The sequence below is a fragment of the Mirounga angustirostris genome, unplaced genomic scaffold (genome assembly GCF_029215605.1).
Source record: "Mirounga angustirostris isolate CCGP_5_RB_7025 unplaced genomic scaffold, mMirAng1.0.hap1 SCAF_5, whole genome shotgun sequence".
Taxonomy (NCBI): Eukaryota; Metazoa; Chordata; class Mammalia; order Carnivora; family Phocidae; genus Mirounga; species Mirounga angustirostris.
In genome coordinates, this window is record NW_026991713.1 from 121,049,465 (window position 1) to 121,076,218 (window position 26,754).

At 38.7% G+C, this 26,754-nt stretch overlaps 1 protein-coding gene across 1 annotated transcript in view; it reads right to left on the reverse strand.

Moving 5' to 3' along the window:
• Nucleotides 1-26,754, reverse strand: part of PLXDC2 (plexin domain containing 2) — a 457,639-nt gene that overhangs the window by 275,077 nt on the left and 155,808 nt on the right. Inside the window, exon 3 of the mRNA XM_045874316.3 lies at nucleotides 16,622-16,833. Within this exon, the coding sequence (XP_045730272.1) occupies nucleotides 16,622-16,833 (212 nt within the window). The remainder of the gene's footprint in view (nucleotides 1-16,621; nucleotides 16,834-26,754) is intronic.

Here is a 26,754-nt window from a genome sequence, read left to right on the forward strand (position 1 = left end):
TTATCAAGGGTGCAAGAAGAAAAGCATCCATCATTAACTAAGGTTTACTGAAGTTGTATGCAGTCATGAGTGGTTCTGTCCACACATGAAAAATGTGGGAGAGAGGTGAAGAGTGTAGTCATATAATTCCATTTCTGAGATACTGTAGCCAAAACTTCAGACCATTAAGAAAATAGTTTACAAATAATAGGCCATGAGCATAGACATACACACAAAAAAGAGGTTAAGGCCTCTCTTTAGTGCCACAAATAGGGAATCCATATGAATGAAGAAGACAAAGCTTAGTTTGGCAAACTTTTCTTCACAAAAGAAACTATCATGAGTTCACTGAGAAATGTGTTGTGAGCAAACGGGTAGAAAGAAAATGCAATATGAGGATCCATGCAGCAAGGCACATGATTGAAGAGGAGTAGGGTTCTCATTAATAAAAGAGTAGCCAAGTTCAGATCAGAAGTTAGGTGTTCCCAGACTGGAAACTTCATAAGGATGTCTTTCAGGAAGTTTCACGTAATATGGTATTTCTCCATATACATCAGGTATCTTTGTCCACGTGGGCTGCGATAACTAAATACCATAGACTGAATAACAGATGTTTATTTTCTCATGGCTCTAGAGGCTGGAAGTCTGAGATGAGGGTGCTAGCATGATTACATTCTGATGAGAACCCTCTCCCTGGTTAGACTTTTCTCGGTGTGCATGAAAGGGGAAAGAGTGCTCTCTCTCTCTTCCTTTTCTTATAAGGCCAACAATCCTATCAGACTAAGACCCCACCCTCATTTAACCTTAATTACCTCTCTAAAGGCCCCATCTCCAAATACAGTCACGTTGGAAGTTAGGGCTTCAACATATGAATTTGGGGGCAGGGAGGTACAATTCAGTCCACAGCACCAAGTGTCAGGTTTCAGGAATCAAGAGACAGAGCTGCAGTGTGGTGGTACATAGGAAGGGTTGGCTGGCATCAGGAGCCAGAAACAGGCGATCTGAGTCCTTATCTTGGCTCTGCCAATAGTCTAGGCTGAACCCAGTTACTTCATCATACCTCTAGAGCAAGTATTTTGTGTAAGGTACCATTTATATCTATAGAAACTGCTATAAAATTGAAAAGAAATACAAAGTTCTCAGACTAAAAGTTTGCTCCCCAAACAGTTATTTTGTTGAGTTTCATTCTTGTTTTCTTCTAAATCTATGTGCAAATTAGAAATGTTTATGGCTAGAGGCACCTGGGTGGCTCAGTCAGTTAAGCATCTGCCTTCAGCTCAGGTCATGATCCCACGTTGGGCTCCCTGCTCAGTGGGGAGCCTGCTTCTCCCTCTCTCTCTGCTGCTCCCCCTGCTTGTGCTCTCTCACTCGCTCACTCTCCTCTCAAATAAATAAATAATATCTTAAAAACAACAAAAAAGAAATGTTTATGGCTCTTATATATACATATATATACTCAATACTACTGAATACATGGTGATCATATGATTGTACAGTGTAATCCATTTGTTATTTATTATTTTTAGTAAGCTAATGGTTAGAGACAGACCAGACCACACTTCTGTGTTATTAAAAGTTGAACCTTTTGCCAATGTCTCAAATCACTGATTTTCTAAATTTGTTTTACTGCTAAGTCTAAAAATGTTTCAGTCTTCCAAGAGAAACAACAACAAAATGTTTATTTGAAGAAAATGTCATTGCTTAAAAGTAGTATTTATATGTAATTAATAGAGTATGTAGAAGTTTTTCTCATTATGTCTAAATATTTTTGAAACATAGAATATTGACTCAATCATAAACAAGCCGGAGATTTCTCAAGACAGTGGTTTCATACGCTGTAATATTTTTGAGGAACAAGAAAATAATAGTGGAGACTTCCTTCAAAATAACCAGTGAAGGTGAGGCCTCGAACATTATCTTCCACTTCTTGTTTTCAATAACTTGTTCCCAACCGAAGCAATAGGAAGTTGTCTGCTTAGACTGTATTCACATAAAATAGGTATAGAGGAAAAGTAGGATAGGAAAAGTCTGGGATATATAATCTAGAATCATATTATATTTGACACTGAATTCAACTCAACATATAGTCTCTGCCTCTAAGAAGCACATGAAGGCAGCAGTGAGGTGCCTTCTGAAAGACAACATGGTAAGTTTGTGTCAGTTAAGGATCTGATTAATCATTTGTTTGGTATACACTAGCAACAGCATCTGGTGGGCCCATTGGATAGATGGGCCTGTGGGCATATTTTATTTTGCCATCACTGTATTAGTCCAGTGTGATTAAGTGGAATGTGATTAAGAAAAACAATGAAAGAGGGGCGCCGGAGCGGCTCATTTAGTTGAGCACCTGCCTTTAGCTCAGGTCATGATCCCAGGGTCAAGCCCCAAGTTGGGCTCCCTGCTCAGTGGGAAGCCTGCTTCTCCATCCCCCCCATGCCCCCACCCCACTCATGCTCTCTCTCTCTCAAATAAATAAGTAAAATCTTTAAAAAAAAAAAAATGAAAGAATAGCCAACATTTAAGCATTTTGATATCTCTTGAGAAACTGTAAGATCTGCCATCTTGTGCCCATGTTCCCACGTGGCCCCAGTCTACTATCATTGGGTAGCAGTTACCTCATTAGCTAGGTGTTCTCATTCTGGTCTGCCACAGTGCCCATGTCCCATTGTTTTCCTACATCCAGGAAGAAATTCCCTTGAATAAATCATGCCGCATGTGCCATTAATTTTTTTTTGTTTTTTGGATTATGACTGGCATGACCCCAGGGACCAGAACTTGCCAACTGAATGAAATCCAGTGATTATCTTTAAATATGGGCCTGAAGAGTCAGAACACTCAAAACCCAAGCAAGGCAATTTTAGTAAAATCACAGGAAAACAACTTGGAGCGTGCTAGGAGTTTAGGAAGTGAAACCTTTACTATATGGAATTCTGTTTGGATGAAATCTACATGAACGAAAGGGAGTAATGAAACCGAAACAGTGGTTCATGCAGGCATTTTAACAACGTAATTCGATTACTTCATGTTAGAAGTAGGCAGATATATAGTCCATCAAGCAAATGGAAAGAGAAACTCCAGATTGATCACATCACAGAGGAACTTGGAAATCTGTCTCTCCTGATTCCCTATGGGAAGTTATGACATGGGTTACTCTATGCAACGAAGCCTGGGGTCATGGATGATTCACCAAGGAGTAAGTGGGTGCGCCACCCTGCAAGGGTTCAAAGGTTTGTTGAGCCTTATCCCCCTCTTTTCTACTGAGGTGCCCAGTGGCCTATCTGGAAGCACTATTGATGGGAGCTGTCAACTGACAAAGCCCCATTAGCACTCAGGGTGGGTCCAGATTCACAGCAGTGGCTTCAGGCTTTCTCTTGTCAGCGGCATGGACAGAAAGCAGTAAAGCACATCTCGGTTCTCGGTCTCTGTCTCTCTGTCTCTGTCCTTAGGAATGTGTGCTTTTGCAGCATTTTAATTTGTGGTTTTCTCAGAGGGGAAGCAGAAAGAAAGGCAGAAAAGTGGATAAAAACAGCCACAATAGAAGCAAAATGACTGAAGAAAGCCCAGAAGCTCCAGCGGCTGGTTCAAGCCGGGAGGATGCTTTTCCTGCAAGGGCTCCTTTGCCTTTGCAAACTGCTGGTGGCATCACTTTGCTCTCTTCCAGAACACTGTAGGAAGGAGTGACCCTGCTAATACAGACGAGCTGCTGTCTCTTACTTGGGTTTTATATGGGGACAGACTCAAATCTGGAATCCCTCAAAAATACAGCGGCGGGGATGAGGGGAGAGAGCCTGAGTAGGGAGCATGAGCTTCCATCAGGACAGGTAGATGGGGGGCTCCAGTGGAAACGAGCACCATTTCCAGATGGGCACTGAGGATGCGTCCCTGTGCCTGTGCCTGAGGGTGGGGGGCTCCCCACCACGGCCACAGGATACACGCTTTCTCTGCACGCTGTAACTGCCTTTCTTTCTCTCGTTCTTCATTTCTCCTTTGGCAGAAGAAAATGCTACTCAGACCATTTGAGGGAACAAACAAATCTACTGCTATACAAAGAATCCCAGTGGACAAACTATAATTGCATACCCCACTCCACTACTCATTTTAATGTGGAAATGGCCAACACAAATATCAGGCTTTTGCTCGTAATCTAGCGTTAGTCCTTGTCACATTCTGTTTTACTCACAGTCCAAGCCACAAGTGAGACTTGGTTTTCTTGGTCAAAAAAGGAAGGAAAGTCTTTCTATCTTTTCTGGGTTTTATGTTTAACCCTCACTTAAATACCACTCTTCCTGCATCTAGTAAAATCTGCTTCAGATCAATGAATGCTTTATGAATATGAACAAAATATTCAGCCTTGTCCCCTCTACAGAGTTGTCATCCGAGTTAGCCTTCCCCAGTCTGGGTCTTTTGAAATAGTCTGGTCATTTGTCCCCTCTACAGAGTTGTCATCCGAGTTAGACTTCCCCAGTCTGGGTCTTTTGAAATAGTCTGGTCATTTCATGGCTTTATGGTTTGGAGACATATCCACGGAGTTTCATTTGCCAAACCTTGCTTTAAATAGGCCCTTTCACTTCCTCTAGAAGGGAACTCACTTTATACCTCTCCCATAGCCTTGCAGTAATGGAGACATGGGAGGGCAGATTTAGACTACACAAGTTGTCAGTAGCATGTGAGTTTCTAGTCAAGAGGAATACTTGGTGGAGACAGCAAATTTGCCACTAAGGAAGAAGAGGGACCACAGTGATCAAAAGAGACTAGAAAACAGGCCTCATAGGGGTCTCCGTGCATGTGCTGAACAGGGTCCATGAAGGGAGAGGGAACTGGAGGGCCCCATTTGAGCTGCTCCATTATCTGAAGCCCACCAACCTATGTCCTTTCCATTTTTCATAATTTCTGATCCCCATTATTTAGAAAAACTCATTATGCTTTGATTCTTCATCCTGCCTCTCTTCATCTTCCAGCATCATAATCTAAAGAGCATATTTAAAGCATTCACTGAAGCAAAAGCGAGTGTTGGCCAGTCCTCCAGGTAGCTGTTTAATTTTTATTGTCCCCATGAAAAAAAATGTGCTGGTTGTATTGCTCAGGAAAATAAGACACTGAATTCAGGTATAAACTAAGGGGGTAAGGTAGAAGGGAGCTATTCAAGCCATCATTAATTTTCTCCCACAGAGGGGACTTTTATTAACCATGATTAGGAATGATGAACACACACATATGTGTACATGTACATATATACAATACATAGACACACAAACATGAGTAGATAACACACACAAACATACATTTACAAATTACCAAAATTAATATTTGCAGGCTTTGAAAAAATAAAGTCTCTAGTATATAGCAACCTTGCCTACACATATGGATTTTTTAAACTACTACCTACAATGCCAAGTTCTTCAATTTTAATTTTGCAACTGCAGACCAAAGAAAGACAATTATACATTGGCATAGTGGCTACTGAGCAGACAGAAGATCACGAGGTAGAAAGCAGTGCTAGAATAAAAAGGAACAAAGTGAGAAAATTAACGTTTGTCCCAGATTCTGCTTCCACGCTGTCAACTCACTCATTGCTTTGTTTCAGGGACTGTTTCAAAGCAGGAAATCATTTCCTCTTTCTAGATTCTTTATTGCCAACATTTAAAAAGTCAACAGGAAATCAGGAAGGACAATTCCACAATCATTTAAGATTTATTCTAATTTGCATTCACAAGTGCTCACCAACTTAAAAAAATAATTCCCTTTGAAGATGGTTAAACATTTTTCTTAAGGATATAAAAATGCAGGATTTTTTTTCTTTTGTTCTTTTATGCAAATGACTTTGGTTGTATGTAGAATATATCACATTCTTTTTTTTAATAACAAAGTAAGAAATATATCTTTACAAAGCAAAATTTAAAAAAAAATTCCTTCAAGTGGCCATTACAATTGTTCAGCAACAAAAATTCTTGAATAAAGCAGGTCAAATACATTCTAAATCTGCTCAGACCAAACAAACAAACCTCTTTAGTGAGGCAAAATAACATTTTGACCATCATGGCGAAAGTGATTTTTGATTTCTAGTTCAGTTCTTTGTGGACCAATGAGTAACTGAACTGTAGCTGCCTTCTGAAGTCTTCTGTAAACAGACTCGTGTTGGATGGGCTGTTGGCAGGAGGGATGGGGGAGGTTTTGAATACACTGATTATTTCCTTAGCTTTCTAGTGGAAAATATTACTTTCCACAAGGTTTTTGAGGAACAGTGTATATACAAAGATTTATCTAAATATTTTGTTTACCTTGAAAAGCAATTTTACTATCACCAGGCCCAATTAGTAATGTGAGAAAAATTTCTAATGATAATCATTATTTTGATCTGGCACATTTCTATATTTATTCATAAAGCTGTTTCCTTATTCTTTGGATTTCATTTTTCCTATTTGAATATGAAATTATTCTATTCTGGTAAAGATTAATCCTGTTCACTTGTAAAAATCATGACATCTGATTTCTCACTGGACAGAGAAAGATGACAAGTCATTCTTTGTTCAACTGGTATTTAAGAAGGAGAATAATTGTTTATACTTGATTTTTAAGATAACAGATCATTGTATAGTACTATTTATAATGCATGAATTCACTGTCTTCTTAAGTTCTTTGGGAAGGTTTGTTAGTGTTTCTATGTAAATATTTCCAGAACATGAAATTTTAAATGATCTTTTACTTTATACTACCTTTAAATGACAGAACAAGTAAAAATTTGCATTCAAATATGACCACTGTGCAGCGTCTAACCTAAGATAATTGGAGATTATTACAACTTAAAATTTTCTTAGAAAAAAAAAATCTGACAACCACAAATAATTGCATTTAACTTTGAAAATTATAAAATGTTCCAGGCTAGAATTCACGAAACCCTAAAAGGTTAGGAAGAAGCATTACCAGCATTGCTTTTTTTAGGCAGTATCTCCCATCACCAGATGAAATGCTTTTAGTTTTCAAAGTACCTAAAAGACCCCCTTAAAAGGTGCTGTGACTAAGTGAAAATTTTAAGTTAAACAGATAGAATTTTGCTTTGCAAAGTTTTCTTTCAAATACCTTTGATCACAAGTGGGATCAGTACTGTGAATCCAAAATAACATAGATAGATGATAGATAGATAGATAGAGGCATTGTCTAAAAGGTGAATGTTAGTGTTTTCTGTAGCTTTGCTCTTTGAGCTGGAGATTGGTTAAACATATGACATTTACAAAAGAGCTAGAAATTATTTGTAAAAGAGAAATAATTTCAGCAGTGTTTAATCCATTCATTCAATTCAGTGCCATGGATTCCAAACTATTATTTCAATTTAAGAGTTCAGGCTTGAAATACCATATGGAAAATAGCTCCAAACAACTGTCCCCAAGGGCTGCAGAGTTCAATCCCTCTCTTGTTTCTAGACAGATTCAGATATCTATGCGTCACTGGGGCATGAACAGAGGGGTTTTCTTTCTTTCAAGAAGAAAATTAAAGTAGTCTCTTTTCATTCTGAATGTTAACTACCCTTTCTTAAAAGGACCTTAATATATTTGATGGCTTCCTTAATAGAGTATAGAGTACTACATTAGCAAATTTCTTTATGACAGATGCAAAGTGATGAATATGAATATACATATGCATGCTTTGTTATAAAGAGACCCTTATCTGCCTTAAAACTGCTTCAGAAATACAAGGTGAAGGGAAAGTCCCCTGAACACTTAGTAAAAATATGTTATACATCATTGCTTAAAAATAAAAATGCAATTTTCCTACCTCAAGTTTAAATAGTCAGAAAATTTTAGGTGTCTCCTGTATTTGTAATGGCCAACTCATCTGTAATGTATAGACCAAGCGGTATTTCCATCTAAGTCATAGTATTTGGCAAAGACCCATAAGGTGTCTTTGACAAAGGTCCACAGAAACTTATGGGAGTCACATAAAATTACAGAACATCACTGTTTTTCAGAGGCCTGTAGTCTTTATTTTTCCAATGCCTTGGTGCTACATGACAGAGTGCACATTAATTTGTTAGATAAAATAAATGGCAAAGACTTGGTGTGATTTAGTGTACCCACTGGTATTAGTATCTCTAAAAATTAAGGAAGTTTGCATCATAAGGGCTGGCAGATTCATTATGCTCCAAATCTTCATGGGCATAAGCAGTGGCCTCAATACTCTCCCAGATGTAGAAATAGTAATTTCTATTACTATTTCTATAGTAATAGAAATCATGCTGTTGACATGCCTGTGCCAACCCAAACCCATTTAGTCTTTGAGTTATAATCACTTTATTATTCTGTTTCTGATTCTGAAAAAAAAAAATCACAGAAAAAAAGAAAACGAGTCCTTAAGGCATAATCCACTAATACAGAGTGGGGCTGCCCAGTGAATGACCCCAGAAGCTGTCTCTCTGTTGCCCAGAAGCTACCTATCTAAGGAGACAAGTTATGCACCCCACAACGAGATGGGCTCAGCCTGAACTCAACTTTCTGTGGCATCTGGTAACCCCAGCCCAGGTGCTGGCCCTTCCTAAAGCGCTGGCAGGTAAGCCTGACTGCTTGTGCTTGATCCTTGAGTACTTTTTTTAAAAAAATATCTTATTTATTTGTTTGAGAGGGAGAGAGAGAGAGAGCGCGCGCGCGAGAGAGCACAAGTGTGGGGGAGGGGCAAAAGGAGAGAGAGAAGCAGGCTCCCCACTGAGCAGGGAGCCCCATGCAGGGCTTGATCCCAGGACCCTGGAATCATGACCTGAGCTGAAGGCAGATGCTTAACTGACTGAACCACCTAGGCGCCCCGATCCTTGAGTATTTATTTCCCCTGTGCAATGCCACTCTCATGCTTCTCCAATAAAGAAGAAAACCAAATGGGACACAGCCCTGCCTGGAGCACTTTGGGACCCTTCTCCATGGGCTGCCCAGAGAACAGGGACTCAAGCAGCTGCTGGCTTTTTTGCTCCTGACTTCTAGCCCATACTTAATGGCCACCTGTGCTTTCACCCTGAGCCCTTTGCTCAACATATAAAAACTGTACATGTTCTGGACAACCAAAACAATTAATCTGTTTTTTCAGCAAGATTTAAAAAAAAAAAAAAAACAATCTAGATAAAGATCTAGACCTATGGCATTAAGCAATACTATGTTTGATATTGAAAATAATAATTTTCATAAAAGTGTGTTTTAAATGTCCCATTGGAAGATGGTCCGAACAAAGAGGAAAAATAAGATTGTAAGATGATACAATAAAAATTCAACTATTAGCAGTTACCCAATGTTCCCTCTGTTAGGCGTTTCCTCTTGCTGTCCCAGTTAATACAAAGAAAGACAGAAAATATAACAGGGTCCTCATGAATGGGTAGGAAATTGAGGTAGGAAAAAACTCTGTGCAATATTTTTACAATTAATCTAAGGGATCTGGTTGGGGGAGGGTAGTATGGTGTTTCTCTTTGTACATGAAGAACACAAGAATATTATTCATTCTAAAACATAATTCTTGTTCTGAAAATAAATTATATGATTAACACACTTAATAATTTTACAACCTGTATGTATCACTTCGAAGACTATCTCCATGCCATTATTGCAAGTAAACTCAATTAGCTAACAGTGGAGCATCATAGAAATAATTCAGTTATTCTTTATGGAACTCTTTGAAGGACGGTTATGGATCTTTTTTCATTTTTGTTTCAATAGAGAGCTGGCATGTCAAGCTAAGAATAATCTACAATTGAGCAAGATATATGATACTCTATTTTAATCCTCATTATCTTTTTAGAGGATGAGTAATAATTGCAGGTAAGTTCTGCCTGATTTATTATTTTCAGTGCATTTTCTTTTTTTGAAGACTAGAAGTCCTCATCAATATTCCAGAAGAAACCGAATGGGATTAAATCAGAAGTTTTAAACTAGGTGTTTTTCCAATTACCCAAACAGAAGGAATTAAGATAGACTTTGTTTCGGTGTACATACAACCTTTGGCAATATGGAGTTGAAGACATGAGGCCAATTCCCAACCCATATGAGTTGGGAGGTATCAAGGGTGTAACAGGTCACCCTGCCAGGGATAGAGATGACAGGGACCCCCAAGTGACTCTCAGCGTCAAGCAAGCACCAGAAGGGGTGGCAAGATTTCAGTCATGGTGGCTGATGTAAGTTAATAAGTAGAAATCTGAGTATTTCTGAAATCCTTATGTTCATCCAAACCTTTCCTCTAACACCATCTCATTTTACCTGACAACAATTCTCATCTAAATTTAATTCATCTTTCCATCCCTCAGCCCCACCCCACCCTGCCCCGCCCAAGCAGTATTTTAGGACTCTCAAAGCAATCTTGCTTTTCCCTATTTATAATCTTTCAGTAGCTTCCAAGTACCTTCTTGATCAATTCCAAATATCTTAGCACAGTGTTATCTGAACACTTGTGCCCTCCCACCCGCCTCAACTCATATGCAATGTGATGGCATGTGGAGGTGTGGCCTTTGGGGACGTGATTAGGTCACGAAGGTGGCGTCCTCCCGAATGGGATTAGTGCCCTTATAAAAGAGACCGCAGAGAGCTTTCTAGCCCCTTGAACCATGTGAGGACACAGCAGAATGACAGCCCTCCATGAACCAGGAAGTGGGCTCTCCTCAGACACTCAACCTGCCAACAGCTTGATTCTGGACTTTCCAGACTACAGAACTATGAGAAACAGATGTTTGTTGTGTAAGCCCCCCAGTCTCTGGTAGTTTTGTTATAGGAGCCTGAACAGACCAGGACACATTTTCCAAAAGGGAGTTTAAAGCCTTGGCCCTGCCTATCTGTACAAAACTCTCTGTCTAGAAATACCCTGATGCTTGGTACCTTCTTTTTTTTTTTTATTATTATTCTTATGTTAATCCCCATAATGCTCTCTTCCTCACTTGGTTCAGATGACACCTTGTCTCTACGTTAATCTTGGTTCTCTACAGAATAAGGGTCTTCCTCTGGGTGCTGATTAACTTACACAGTACTTCTTCTCCTTTTCAATCACATACCCTTACAATGCTCGCTTTTTCATCTTCTTTGGAACCAAATCTGACACCTACACTGCATTTGGGAAATTTCACTTCACTCTTGAGTCAAATAAGTGTGCTTCTCCAGGATTAATCTTAGCACTCCCTTCACATGGCTTTCTGATTCTGCAACTACATACTGAAGCCTCTGCAAGCTTAAGATCTCCTAAAATGGAAATGCCTCATTAAAAAAAAATCTACACCAGCTTTTCACATTCATAATAAATATAGTAGCAGAGTTATTCAGTATCAGGTGATACTTTTCTTTCTTTTGGAAAATGTCACAAATCTGCACTATCACGTTCTTCTCATATATAAGTATTATCTTCTGTGAGTTCACTGAGCAGAACAGTGGCCCGAGAAAAGAATCAGCATGCCAGTACTCTGCAAATCTTCCTTACTCTATTTCTGTGAAATGGGATGATATGTCTTATTACTATCCCATATTTATATTCATTTTTGTGATTGTCAGGTCTTTGAAATTGAGAAAGCTTACTTAGACTTGAGACACAGAAGCAGTAAGATTTCCATTATCTAAGAATATCTGATGTATTCTCTATAGTGCAAATATACCAGGAAGATTCTGCCTTCATGGGGCATTACGGGATGTCTTTTTCTTTGTAAAACAATCATCAAAGCAATCACAATCTCTTTTAGATTAAGTACTTGCCAGTGACTTCTTTCCTTTCAAGTAGATTGTTTAATTATGGACTGCAATAAAATATTAGAGCATATATAACAACCTTATGTGCAGCAATTAGTGGTTGCTAACTTTTTAAAGAAATGTACTGCAAAATTTTTAAAAGTAAGATGCAGACACAATTGGAAATGTGCTATAGTAGAAGATCAAAAAAAGTTTTTACATATGCATCTAGAAGAAAAACCGTTGGTCTCTGGATTTTAGCTATATCCATCACACATATTTGCTGGTCATTCTCAATTATACCTTCCTCAGATAAGAGCTTTAATGTGAACATAGATGATATAATTGCTGGATATGCCTGCAATTTTTAATTTGGTACCAAAATGAGAAATCCACAAGACATGTTGTTGGTAGGCAATTCAAATTAACCTAAGATTTTTCAGAACATTTATATCTTCAAAATCAATAGCGAAATCTGCTTTGTGGTCTAACTTTCCGAAACTCAAAGTGTGGCCTGTGGTATGGCCACATGTGCAACCCTTGAGAGGCACTAGGCTCGCTCACAATTTCTGAGTCACTTTGGATCATGGAGCTACACTCCTATGATCCATAAACCCTATTTTGAATATTCCCTTCTTCAAGTCATCCCAGTGCTTTTGAATCAAGGCAAAAAAAAAAAAAAAAATCACAGTTGAAGATCCTTTCCAAAAACATTTTCATTGTCCTAAGATGGGGAAGATGAAGCTCAAGATATTGCATGGGAATACGTGACAGAAACTCCATGTTTGGTTCAGTGTGTGAGAAAGGAATTTGGAATGGATTTCTGTAAGTTACCAACACTGTGACGGGGAGACAGTTGATGAAACTGATCTTCATGAGGATCAGTAATTCTCACCAAACACTGCTCAGGCCCTCCCCATTCCATAAGGTGCCCTCGAGGCTGCAAGAGCTCCGGGACAGCAAGGGAGGAATAGCCAGCAACAAGGTGAAAACATTTGCTGTTCATCCACGCTAGGGTCCCAGGGGCCATGGGACCCGCTGAAGGCTGCTCTCACATGGCTAAATCATGAACATGATTCAGCCTTACCTGAAAGTCTTAGGAGACCTTGTATTCCCAAAGGAATTACAAAAGTAGCACACCAATGACTGCTCCTAACCCCACCCATCAGAAGAAGGCACCATTCTTCTTACATGGCCAAGTGGTTACATGTCCACATGAACAGAGAAAGTACAAGAAGAAAAGGCTAGCCGAAGTCAACATTCAGATCAACAGAGGCGTCTGCCAACTGTTGAGTCCCTACTTATTCATCAGGAAATACAAACGGTTTCAAAACATCTTTATATCTTCAGGGGAAGAATATTAAAAAAAAAAAAGAAAGAAAGAAAGCAATGACAACAACAAGAAACTTCGACTAGAAGAATTTTCCAGGTTTCCAGTCCCTCTATTATCTGTTCTTGTGTAGAGCCAGAAAAAATACTGTCACAAAGTTAAGAGAATAACAGCCTTTGTTTATGTCTGAATGAATTTGTGCCAGAATAGTAAATATGCTATTGTCTTTTGTTTTTGTCTTCGGTGAAAGTGGGGGAGAAAGTCTAGACAATGGCAGAAGCAGGGCGGCACATGCATAGGAATGCCATTCTGGGAGGTTGAAGTCTCACTGGGATACAAATTATTTTCACAGCCACTAACTATAGTCAGGGCTCTGGAGCAAAATAATTCCCACTCTTGACATCAACTCTGGAAGCATCTAAGGGAAAAAGCACACATTGTCTTTCATGCCCATTGCTTGTTGAAGCAATATAAATCAAAATGCTTATACCCAAGAGATAAGAAAGACCTTGTCACAATGCCCTGCACAGAGTAGCCCCTCTATCACCATTTGGTTTCTTTCTTCCTTATTTCTGTTCAACTCCATCAGGCAAAAATATTTTCCCTAAAAGAGACACAACAATGTTCAAAAATGCCATTTTGAGGGCCAGGATAAATAAACTTTGCAGAGAAGTTTCAGATGTAGGCTTTTGTTTCCAGAACTAGAGATAGTGCCAAGGAGTGACTTATGGGACTTCAGTCCCCAATAATCTCCATCAATCCTCAGAACCCCATCAGAATAAATAAACTCTTCAAATAAAAGCAGCCATATTGTTATAAAATCTAGCTGCAAGAGAAGTTTCCTTCCTGCCAGGTTGAAACCCTGAAGGCACTCTCTCATCGATACCTGGGTGCTGCCACTGTCCAAAATCATTACCTAATCAAAGTACCATTTACTTTTCCTTCTATTAGAGGAAGCAAAGTCAAGTAGAAAGAATAAATCTTGGCAGCTGGGCAGGCCTGGGTTAAAATACCAGCCCCTTTATTCATTAATGGAAGAGTTTAGGGAAATACTAAACCTAAATCTGAAATTGCCCTCATGTAAAAGGCACTGAGATTACCCAGTGAACCTGGAGACACAAATCTCAGTACGCTGATGTCAGGACCAGGCAAGATGATCTCCATACAGCACCCGGCACATGTTAGCACCAAGTGATTGCCCAGCACATAGCTCCCTGCACCAGCACTATCCTCCCTCCTTTGTTTTACTGATTCAAAATCCCTGACATTATGGGATCTCCTCTGTTAAGGTAGAAAAAGAGAAAAAATGGCCGAAAAACAACATCATGGCTATAACAACAATGGGGATTATATTTTGAGGAGTGTTCATACATCCCCAAGCAAAGGGATTTTCTCTTTTACGAATGATTTGGAAAATTCAGCATCCTGCATAGAGATCACAGAGTTCTAGGAATGTGTGTTCTCCCCTTTCAATCTCAGTGAGCTACCAGTTCTGGGCAGAGAGTAAACACCTCTGCTTCTGTTCATCTCTCTTTTCTTTATGCTGCACCCCAGCTAAAGAGTGCTCAGGGAAGAATTATGTTGCCCTCTCCGAGTTGCTATAACAACTCTGCTGCCAAAATAGCAGGCACTCTGCAGGAGTCAGAATAGCCTCTTACAGATATTATATGACTTTTGCTCCAGGCACCTCCTCTGTTGCCTGTTAAGGGGCCTGGCTGGGGCGGCCAGGGACCACCAGAGTCACATACTAGCTAAGGAGATGGAGGAGATTGCTGGGCCTCTCACATCCACAGAATCCCAATGGCCTGGGTTTCAGATCTTCTGAAGATTCCTCTCACTATGCGGGAACAAAATGATGCCTTGATACTATTTGGAGAACGATGTAGTGTCTGTTTCATGAAGTTGAGTTCTTTTCCTAAATAATGAGTATTTCAGGGCAGTAAAAAGAATCTTGTCTGGTTCTGAAAATGTATAAACCTGCTACCTGGGAGAAAATAGGAACTAAACCTTCAGATCGAGAGAGGATATTCAAACAGACAATGGCTGGACCACGGATGACCACAGAACTCTGACCTCCAAATTCTACAGCAACCAGTCCAGGGAGCCAGAATGCAACCTGGGCAGCAATCAGCCCAGAATGGGCAGGAATTGATGAACAACTGACAGATTTCCTATTTTTTGTCTCTAGGTCCAACTCAGTTTAAGCCAAATATGCTCCCCAAATCGATCACATAAGATGCTCTGCTTCTAATTAGCCTGTCTCCAGCTCCTCTGTGCCAACAACTTCCCATGAGAGCGTATCTGAAGACGTCTCTCTTTTTTAAAGATGTATTTATTTGAAAGAGAGAGAGAGAGAGAATGAGCACACGCGTGTGCACATGAGCACAAGTGGGGGGAGGGCAGAGGAACAGAATCCTCAAGCAGACTCCCTGCTGAGTGCAGAACCCTAAGCAGGCTGGATCTCACGACCCTGAGATCATGACCCCAGCCGAAACCAAGAGTCAGAAGCTTAGCTAACAGAGATACCCCTATCCTTCTCTTTTTTTAAGTGAGAAACTTGCCCACTCCCCTGCCTGCTTTTGAGTCTCTGCCAGAGGGAAGTGGTAGAAGCTCACTCTTGCTAGAGCAAACGAATAAATAGCCTGCATTCTCATTTGGGTGGTTTTTTTTGCTTATTTCCATAAGATTGACCTGTTTGTTTTTGTTAGATCTGGTGGACTAACAGGATCATATTTTATGATTTGCAAGGCTAAGGACTATGGGAATTTAAGCAATATAATACCACCCTTGAGGCCTCTGGGCAACCTTACAGTCTGCCCAAAATGTGTCCTCAGCGAACTTCCATACTCATCAAACTCATCTCCAACTGTCCTCCTTCCACTTCATAGCTCCAACCACAACACAGAATTGCTTACAGTCACAGAGTGAATGGACCATTCCAGTTTGCCCAGAACTGCCTTGTTTTTAGCATTGAAAGCGCTCTACCCGAGGAAAGCACTCAGCTCCGGGTAAAAGGGACAGTTGGTCACTCAATGAGACTCTCCAGCGTGCCCCAGCGTTCTAAGACTTGGCCACTGCAGATGCAGTTCACTCTGCCAGGAATCTTCTTTCTCACTACTGACAGGAAATCAACCTGGTGAACTCCCCTCAACCTGCCAAGCCCCTGCCTGCTCCCAGGCTAAGCCTCTTTGACAACGGCCCACCCTCAGGCCCAAGCAGGTGACCTCGCCCTCCTCCATGCCATGCTCCAGCTCCTATATATCCTTGTACGTATCACGTAGCACAGAGCTGATGTGGTTACACAGCGACTTCCTTGTAGGCAGGTGCTGTATCATGTTCCTCTTTGTGTCTCCTCACGATCATCACCATAGCAAGCCAGTGTTTGTCTGTTTCGTGAATAAATGTACTCATGGCTGATTAAATGGCTTAGCTATTATGTATTTACCTATTTCATATAGTTATAATTATTGATTACTGAACTACTGAATATTAACTATTTATTAATAAGTTAAATTGATCCTTACTAAAAAATCCAAAAGCTCTCGAGTGAGCTGAAGGTGGAGCCTATCCATATGCAGAAGTTGGATGCTTCACAGAAAATACAGTCGTCAACCTAGTTCAGTTACCCAGATTATTTACCTACCTCAATCTGTGTGGTGTTGTCCTGCCCATCGTCCAGTAGCAGGTCTGTGAAGCCTCTGGGCTCTGGGGAGTCTTGGCCCATGCTTGCTCGGTTAGAGTCAGCTGCCTTGAGAGAATCCAAGCTCCTTTTCCACCGGTGGCTGAATGCATGTGTGTCCACTTCCATTTCCTCTTCTGCTTGCGGGAAGACCTGAGCAACTTGGTATTGCCCATCTGTTTGAACAAGAAATAAAATAATGAGTTACCACTTGTTAGGAGTCATACACATGCTAACTAATAGAGCAGAACAATAATTTTGCCCAGTCATGAAGATAGGAAACTAACTCCTAACAGGGAAATCTGTTTAATTGTAATATTTTGAGTTGGGATCAACATCTCTGAGTAGAATGCAATTTTAATACATGCCATAAGTCGTGGCAATGGTTAATGTGCAGATCCAGCAGAGTCCCTGAAACAGATGTGCAGCCCTAAAGCAACGCATTTTTATTCTCTCCCCTCCCCGCCCTCCACACACACACTTCATAAACATTCTCTAGTTGTTCTGAGAAAATAAGCTACAATCCAAACAAAGGAATGAAACCTAATGACTCTTAGCACATTTGAAAAAAAAAAAAAGTCAGACGTTATTAACTTGTGAGCGTATATTCCTCTCACACAAGTTCTGCTGCCCAGCAAAGAGGTAACAATGTATTTGAATGTGTTAAAAAATATATGGAATGATCTTTGCGTAAACGTACTAACTGCCTTGTAGCTCACCAGTCAGATTTAGTTCATTGCCTACCTCATTTAATAAGTAACACCCTCAGGAGGCATCACAAAGGCTCTTGTTCATTTGTGCAGTTCTCACCTTGGACTCTTGGCAGGGTGGTGAAGGATGACAGTGATAGGCACTTAGAGAAATGGATGGGAAAGCAAAGAGACCAAATCACACAGGTATTTTAAAGCCATCAGCAGGGACTGGCCTTGTTGACCCAGCTCATCCTACTACTACAGGAGGGAAAATAAGATTTAATCATTACTCCCAGTCTTTCATTTCAGTAGGTCAGTAGGAGAAGGTGTATCACAAGTATGGGAAATTCAGTTTCTGACCAAGACGAACAATCTTCTTCCATGCAACTATTACCCAAAGATATGAATTGACAGCCTTTATAACTGGCAGGATACAGGTTCAAAAAGGGCTAAGAGAGCAGTGATTTAATTATAGCTGTGATGTTGTCTTCAATAGGAGAACATTCCAAGAAACGAAATGTATTTAATGTGACTTAATAATACCATTGTATCAGCTACTTAGAACTCTAATAACTAAGTTAAGGCTACCACTACTAATCACACACAAATGGTCTAAAATATTTCCCTTTCCGCATCGGGCTCTCTGTTGCTTAGGAGCCTGCTTCTCCCTCTGCCTCTCTCTTTTTCTCTCTGTCTCTCATGAATAAATAAATAAAATCTTAAAAAAAAAAAAAAAAAACGGGCGCCTGGGTAGCTCAGATGGTTGAGCATCTGCCTTCGGCTCAGGTCATGATCCTGGGGTCCTGGGATCGAGTCCCGCATCGGGCTCCCTGTTCCTTGGGAGCCTGCTTCTCCCTTTGCCTCTCTCTCTCTCTCTGTCTCTCATGAATAAATAAATAAAATCTTAAAAAAATAAAAAAATAAAAAATAAATAAAATAAAATATTTCCCTTTCAACTCAGAAAGGTGCTAATAATTCTTCTAGACAAAAAGGATATTCTTTGGTTTCACGATGAACTTAAAAGATCTCTCACTGCTTCATGCCTTGGCAGATACAGCCCAGAGAAAAATACAACCATAGTACTGGTGATCTAGACTTTAACTTGGGCTCACAGAATATTAGAGCTTAAATGAACCATGAAGACAGAAATGGCGCAATTCACAGAATTGTTGTAAGGCTGAAAAATCTCATGTACATAAAGGGATGATCATGTTCCACCCGACACACACCGTAAATGTTCAATAATTATGTGTAATGAGTATTACCATCACTATAGAAAAGTGTTCCTTTTTTAACACTGTTGTCCCACTGGCCGTTGAATGGTGCTGAATAAATGTCTGTTGACTGATTGATGGATAAATGAACTGTTGAAAGTCTCTTTGGAGCAAGAATGATTGGACCAGTCAGAGTTAATGGAAGAAATACGGTACAAGTATTCAAAAGACCAGGGGTGGAATTGTTTGTTAGGTTTCCTGGATACGGGGTCCAACATAATTTACAAAATTCTGTGCTTTGGTTGCCCTGTATTTTAAATGGGAATGAAAATATCTTACCTGCAAAAGCAGACAGCTTTTTCTGAGGATGTGTCAGGCTCTAAGACCTATGATTCTAGGCAAAGCTACATAAAGCAATTTTATTTGCTTTATTTATATATCCTGCCTCATTACCAAAAATATATGAGGCAGCTTACAACAAAAGTAAGCAATAAAGTTTTATAATAATCAGATAAGACCTGCTAGCCCAACAGTTATGTTAACTTTAAAGGTGTGCATTTGTCCTGTACTAAGGGTGGTGACCCTCTGAATACAAATAATCATATCAGAACCACTGAAAATGTATACAGAATTCTTGTTAGAATGTCAATCTAGGTAAGAAATGTAGCCAATAGATTAAATGCTCCTGGATTTAAAAATGGTTTTTAAAAAGAATCACACAAAGGGAACAGCAGAGGTTTGTCATTCCTCTAAAATGTAAATCAGGAAGTCTACCTAAAACTTCAAAGAAGTAATCTTTATTAAAATCTTCAAAACAGAATTTTCAAAACAACTCTTGGTTTCTTAGAAACAGTCCATGCTGTTGGATATTAACTGCCTGATATTAATGTTATTATTATCTTTCCAGAGATTTATAACACAAGACAAAACTATGGTACTTTCTGTGATGCCTGTAGGCCAGTGACGTCACCCAAGCCCTTGCGGTCCCCGCACAGGGCAGGGAGAGACGGAGGAATACGTAACATTGGAGGTGCTATCTGCACAGAAACTCTACTTCTCAACTTCCTTGATCCCCTTTCTCATTTTCCCCCTGCCTTCTTACTCTAGAGAACACATGAAAAGGAGCTTCTAAACTTAAGGGTGATAAAGCCCATATTCTCCACTATTAAATTAATTAGACAAAGAGACCATTAGATTGAGGTCGTTCTGATACCTTAGAAGTGTACACAAGCGAACCAAACCCTAGATCTATAAATGCCTCCAGATTAAGAAATCAAAACCGAAGGATAACCAGTCTCACACAGCCAACTAGGCTTCTCTGAATCAGATAACTCCTTAAGCCAATCAAACAGTTTTCTTGCTTTGCTTCTGCCTTTTTCCCATACAAGTCTCTCCCCTAGCTCCTGTCATTGGAGCCCTTCTGATCATTTCTAGCTCAGAGCTGCCAGAATGAAATTGATCTTTGCTCAGGTAAATTCTTGAAATTTTTTAATATGCCTCAGTTTGTCTTTGAACACCACTTAAGTTGAAATTTGGGATGTTTGATTAATGTGTCAAACTTTTGTTTTCGTCATGAACATTCAAACTAACACTTTAGCAGGATTACTGGGGAAGGTAAATTTCAGACAGGGTGGCCTCCTGTAGAAGACATACATACATGCTTACTCGGGCACTTACGAGGGTAAGTCCCTAGACAGCTATGGGGTTTTGGTGGGGATTCCCCCCGCCTAATTTTTAGCAGTGTTTTATAATTTTTTTTCCTCTCTTGCTTCATGGTCACATTAACAGCAATTATAGCTGTTGATTGGTTTGCTTCCATTACGGACATGCTTGCTCCTCCTAGAATTTGCTACCTTCAACTTTATAAACCTGTCTCTTGATTACTTGCTGGTTCTCATATTTACAAAGAGTAAACAGGATCTAAGGAAGGAACTGAGGGGTTTTTTAGTAAGAAAATTTGTGAGCTTTAGGGCTTGGCTTCTCTGAGTTTTCTTTTGGTTGCTAGTTTAGATCTAATTATTTTTCTCTGGTTATGTTATGAATAATAAGAGGAAACATTCCTATATGCTCATAATTCAGTACTCCATGGTTCATCAAGACTGGAGTATGAAATTGGCTTAGATTTTGATCCCATTTCAGAATGATTTTTAGACAAGATAAAACAAGTCAAGAATGAATGTTTTACAGAAATAAAGACCGAGAAAAACTGGCAAAACCACAGCATGGTTATCTACATTGTAAATTATTCCTATGCACTTCATGTGCTTTCAAACTCATAAAAATATTTTAAATTATTCTTTAAATCACCACCAAAACGAATTACTCAGAAGCAAGCTAAAGGGTTATAAGTAATATAATTTTTCCCTTCCCAGCTGTAGTGAAAACAAAAGCAACAGGAGGGATCTTTGAGTAGTCTGGCTGAACAGATTGTTTGCTTTCTGTCCACTGTATGTTAATTAAACCACTGATGGAAAACTTTCAAAGATAATTTTCTCCAACATATTTTGCTGTAGTTGTTAATCACATAGCTCATGGAAATATTAAATATATCTAAAGACTCCCGTTTGAATATAGTAGAAATCTTACAGACATATTTCTGTATATATGTAATATATAAATTGTTCTTACACATTCTTGAGATATTTTATTCGATTAAAAGAGCAGATACACTATTACTGAAGAAAGTACTTCATTACATTCCAAATAGAACATTGTTATGAAACCCAATAATGTCTAGTTAATCTGAGAGTAAAAACAAACTCATGTGTATCCTCATATTATTCTTTGCAAACCTTGCAAGTCTCTTTTGTGCCATTATATACTGTAAAATAATTTAAAATAAAAACAAAAAAAAAACTGTGCTGGGCTGGATATGTTCATATTTGTGTCTTATCTGAATGATTTTATTAAAATAGCTTACATTTAACCAATAGTTACATGTTTAACCATTGTTATATGTTGAAACCATCTTTAACAGTATTTCTTGTGTCTTGCATACAAATCATACACACGATACATGCTAAACCACCAAGAAATCTACATAAATTGACATGCATCTTATGTAATTGGGACCCATCTGTATACCTTTTGACAAGCATTTTGGTCTATACTTTACAAGTGAACCAAATCACCCCTGTGAATCCTCTGCAGAAACATTAAGACTGTTCACTGCAAACAGATTTTGCTGGCTAGATTAATCTGAGAATAGATGAGAATAGATGAAATGATCTGGTTGAGGTAGCCTCCTAAATATGGCTTTGCATCCCAATCTATTGTGGAAGTGAAGATGAAATTTTATACAAATGGTTATATCCTAGGTTATGTCCAATAATGAAATGACTACACAGTGGATTTAAGGTTTCGACTGACAGCATCACAGAGTAAGATAGCTACAGAAAAGAAAGCATACAGAGTGTTCTGTTGAGAGATACTAAAGGGTTTCAGTAGGCCTAGATATCACAGTCTTTTTAAACTTCCCACATGATTATTTGAGCCCCATTGTTTGAGAACCACTGATCTGTGCTCTAGTCCCAATGTTGACACATGCCTTAGGGCATGTCCTCATCATCTCTTGCCTCCTATCTGATCTTACTGTCTTCAAACTCTTCCTTCTCCAATCTTTTTTCCATCTGCTACCAGAGATACCTTTCAAAGTTATTTACTCCTCTCTTCTGATTAAAACCTCTAATGGCTCCTTACCACCCATCTCTTTTACCACCTATAAACACTCCATGCTCTTGTTCCAACCACTCTCCCCTCTCTTCGCAACCCCACCCCCATCATGCTCCATGCTCCCATCATGTAGAATTTCTCAATTATCTCTTTACTTGCAATGAATATTGTTATCTTTGCATGGAGGAAAACTCTTTTTCACCTCAGACTCTGGGAAATATCACAATTCCTTAAAGATCTAGCTCAAATATTCTCTTGTTAAATGAAGTTACCCTTTACTCCCCTGGGAGAGCTAGTTGAGGTTTTTATCATAATCCAACACTTCTCTTTACCTAACTCTTTAAACACTCTTCTGCCTATCCCCACTTGAATGTACAATTTTGCAGAAAAGAGTTAACTCAGCAGGCCCTTCGCTAGGTTGGCCCTTGGCTAAGCGTCTGGAAACTTAGATTTAGGGAATGTTCCCGCTATTCTCTAACAGATAAGAGTGGCTCACTATGGCTAAATTGTTTGGGCAAACAATATGGTTTATGCTGAACCTGCCTTCCTTCTGGGAGTCTGGACTCTTGGTACATGCTAGATAGAAGGTGGTTATGTGAACAGCTCCCAGTAAAAACACCGGCCACTGAGTTTCTAACGAACTTCCCTGGTTGATAATATTTTACATGCATCATCACAGCTTGTTGCTGGAAAAATTAAATGTGTCCTATGTGCTCCTGCTGGAGAGGACTCTTGGAAACTTGCCCTAGTTTCTCCCAGACATTGCCCCAACTGTCTTTTCTCTTTGTGGATTTTGGTTTGTATCTTTTTGCTGTAATAAATCATAGCCATGAGCACAACTATATGCTGAGTCGTCTGAGTCCTCCTAGCATATCACCAAAACTGGGGCTGGCCTAGGAAGACTCCTGATACACAGAGATCAGAGACTCTATCTTATTTACATCTTTGTCCCATCATTATAAGCATGGGCATTGACATATAGTAGTATCTAAAATCTTCTGAATAACAAATGAATGAGTAAGTGAATGAATCATTGACCAAGTTGCTGCTCATCTGAGACATAGTCTTAAAAGATTATGTGTGTAATCTCTTATCTAACTTCTTAAGATTTTAACCACCTTCCTGAGTAGCCAGATAAAAGGGTGGAAGAAAGGGAAAACAAATCTACAACAGCTTTTATTTATCTGACATGAGTTTGACTCAAAAATAGCTCACTGGCCAGTTGGGTGATGTTCAGCAACACTTATGGTTGCAGTTTATCATCTTGGTTCTTTTTGGTTAATGAGGTCCGTAAGAAATTCAACACATGTCTTTGAAGAATGCAGGCATGGCCCAGTGAGATTGAAAAGTTATCAAGTAGATGAAACAAGGAAATTTTAAGTTAAAATAGGTGGAGAATTACTCTACAAGTTTGAAGCATTAATAGTTTTCTAATTTTACTATTAAATAAAATAATCAAACTTTTAAATTTTATACAGAAAGATGGAATCCTATGGAAAATCTTCTTAGCTTTACGAACAATCATGAATGAGATTTAAGACAAGTTTAAGGTAGTGCCACATATTTACTAAAGTATTAAAAATAAATACAAAGAATAAAACTTTGTTAACAGTTATAAAAGAGGTGTTTATGCATGGATTATGAATTCATAATAATCATACTAATATTGATAATAAAAACTAAACTAAATTTGGGGTTAATTAAATATGATGCACTGTTCTAAACATCTGCATACATTAATGTATTTGGCATGTACTATTATTAAATTGTCTTACATAAGAGAAAATCTATGCATTATGAGGTGGTAAGTGATAGACTAGGAAAGTAACCAGAGCTGGATCCAGAGGCTTGGTAGATATCTGCCTCTGATTAATCTTTTTTGGGGGTCAATAGCTATCTGTCACAAACCTTGATGACATGTCACAAAGAAACAATCTAAAAGGGAAAAAATAAATTAGACAAAATGTGCTATTGAAAATAGCAAAAATCTGGAAAAAAATCTAGCATGTGAAAGCAAAAAAGGAATACAATAGCCCATCAAATTGACTGCCAATGAGAGGAAATGAAACAATGCTAATGTACAAACAGAGCAGAAAGTAACAGCACATTAATATTGATTATATTTTTATTATATCTTGAAAGAATGGGAAGTACTTGAAAATAACTCATTGACTTTTTTTGTTGAGGATTTTCTGTTAACTGCCTAATAGAAATTTGAAAGAAAAACTGAATTCCTTCAAGTAGATTTCACATGTTTTACTGGGATGATAGCCTCCTGTCTCATAATAAAAAAGATGATTATCAAAGAACTCAGACCATCTGCTGATTTTTCAGATAAATCAGTCAGATTTAGAGAATAAACTCATCTCCATATGAACATGTCTACAGGTTATAATAATCTACAAATAATCTATAAAGAGAGGAAATAGCATTTAATTAAATCTGAGAATCTATCGTTTAATAAGGTGTGTGAGATCTTCTGTAGAAAAGATTGTGTGAACCCAGAATCCACATGGAAATTTTAGGTATGCTATCTGTAAAATGAAAGGGGGCAGTTTTATAGACTTTATGGTCCCTCCAGCTATAAAAGTCTATCATTTACATATTTTAGGCTATTTGGAATCCTATTAAATATTCAACATTTATTTTCAGGTTTACTATTTAATTTGTGAAAATTCAAATATTATGAGACTTTAGAGTCTCCATAGCACAGCAAAAAGTAAAGCTATTTGGTAAGAATATCTTAACACTTCTATTTATCATTAGCTATCCTAAACTACCCTTGCTGCCTGTATTCAGAATGCCTGTGTGTTTTTTTTAAGTTTTTATTTACATTCTAGTTAGTTAACATATAGTGTAATATTGGTTTCAGGAGTAGAATTTAGTGACTCATCACTTACATATAACACCCAGTGCTCCAGAATGGGTGATTTCAAAATAAGGTCTCTGCATTAAAAGCTAAGCCCCAATGCATGAAAAGTATAACTCTGCCTGCCAAGGGAGATGGACAATTCTGTAAACAAGGACTAGTCATGGCCAATAGCTTCTCTGAAAAAAAAGTTGAATCTTTTGAGCCAGACCAAGCCAGATGGAATCAATTGGCATAATGGTACCCAGTGTCAAACATTATGTCCAAATGCCTAGGGCCGAAATCACTGAGGGTCTTCTATTAAATTATAGCTGCCAGATGTCTGATAAACTCAGTCTCATGCATATTGTCATCAGACCATATTCAGTTTGTGGGGTCAGACTCCATAATGGCCCAATGTTAAGCCCAGGCTGACTTAGCCAATGACCACAGATGACAGCCAATATATTCATTTCTATCAGACTGTTTTATAAATTTTATCTGACTTAAATCAAATCATACCATTATCAGAATGGCCCCAAATTTCTATAGGTTAAATGCCCTCTAGAGATTTGTATGGACTTGGACAAGTGGTCAATGACACCTGCAGTTTCCTCATCACAAAATTATCTTTATTGTTTATGGGTTTTTTTTTTAAGTTATAGCCCTAAGGTTATAAATATAAGGTTACTCTGGGCCTGCATTTTTATTAAAAGATGACTTTAGTTAGTGTAAAGCATTCCCTAGTCTTAGACTCAAACCCAGCAGTATTTTTCTGAACTTTGACTAACTGTTCATAAAGTTCAACCTGAACAAATCAACAGATTAACTGCTCCTCCATTCCTTACTTGCCCCCAAATAATGAGCAATGCTTTCCATACACTCCAACGACTAAAGAATAAACTTAGATCTGAGCTTAGCCCTAAGGTGTGGTCTGTTCCCATTAGCTAGCCAGATATTAGTTGTTAAATGTTGAATACCATTCCTAGATAAAAATGAAAAGTACAACCACAAAATCTATACTTTTGAGTTCCCTGCTTTGTGCTAGGGTTGAAAATATAGGGTAAACAAAATACAGTCTTAAGATATTGAACTTTGAGGCTCAGTCATTACATGAAACACACAAACACAATAGAAAGCCATTTAAAAATGTCAGGCAGGGGCGCCTGGGTGGCTCAGTCATTAAGCGTCTGCCTTCCGCTCAGGTCATGATCCCAGGGTCCTGGGATCAAGCCCTGCATCGGGCTCCCTGCTCGGCGGGAAGCCTGCTTCTCCCTCTCCCACTCCCCCTGCTTATGTTCCCTCTCTCGCTGTGTCTCTCTCTGTCAAATAAATAAAATCTTAAAATATATATATATATAAAATAAAAATGTCAGGCAGGAAAGTAAAAAGTCCTATTTTAGTTTTATATAAATTTAAAAGACCAGCAGAAGAAACATCAATAGCACCTATCAAGATTAATGTTATGTGCACTTCTATTCAGTTTTTTGATCTACAAAATGGCAGTCATGTATGGTTTACTTGAATATATACAAATATATCTAACCTAATAAACTTTTTAAAGATTAGTCCTCAATTTAAAAAAAAAGGACAAATGTCATAAGTAGATAACTCACAGCAAAGAAAATATAAATACTAATAAATATGTTAAAGTATTTCACATTATAAAAA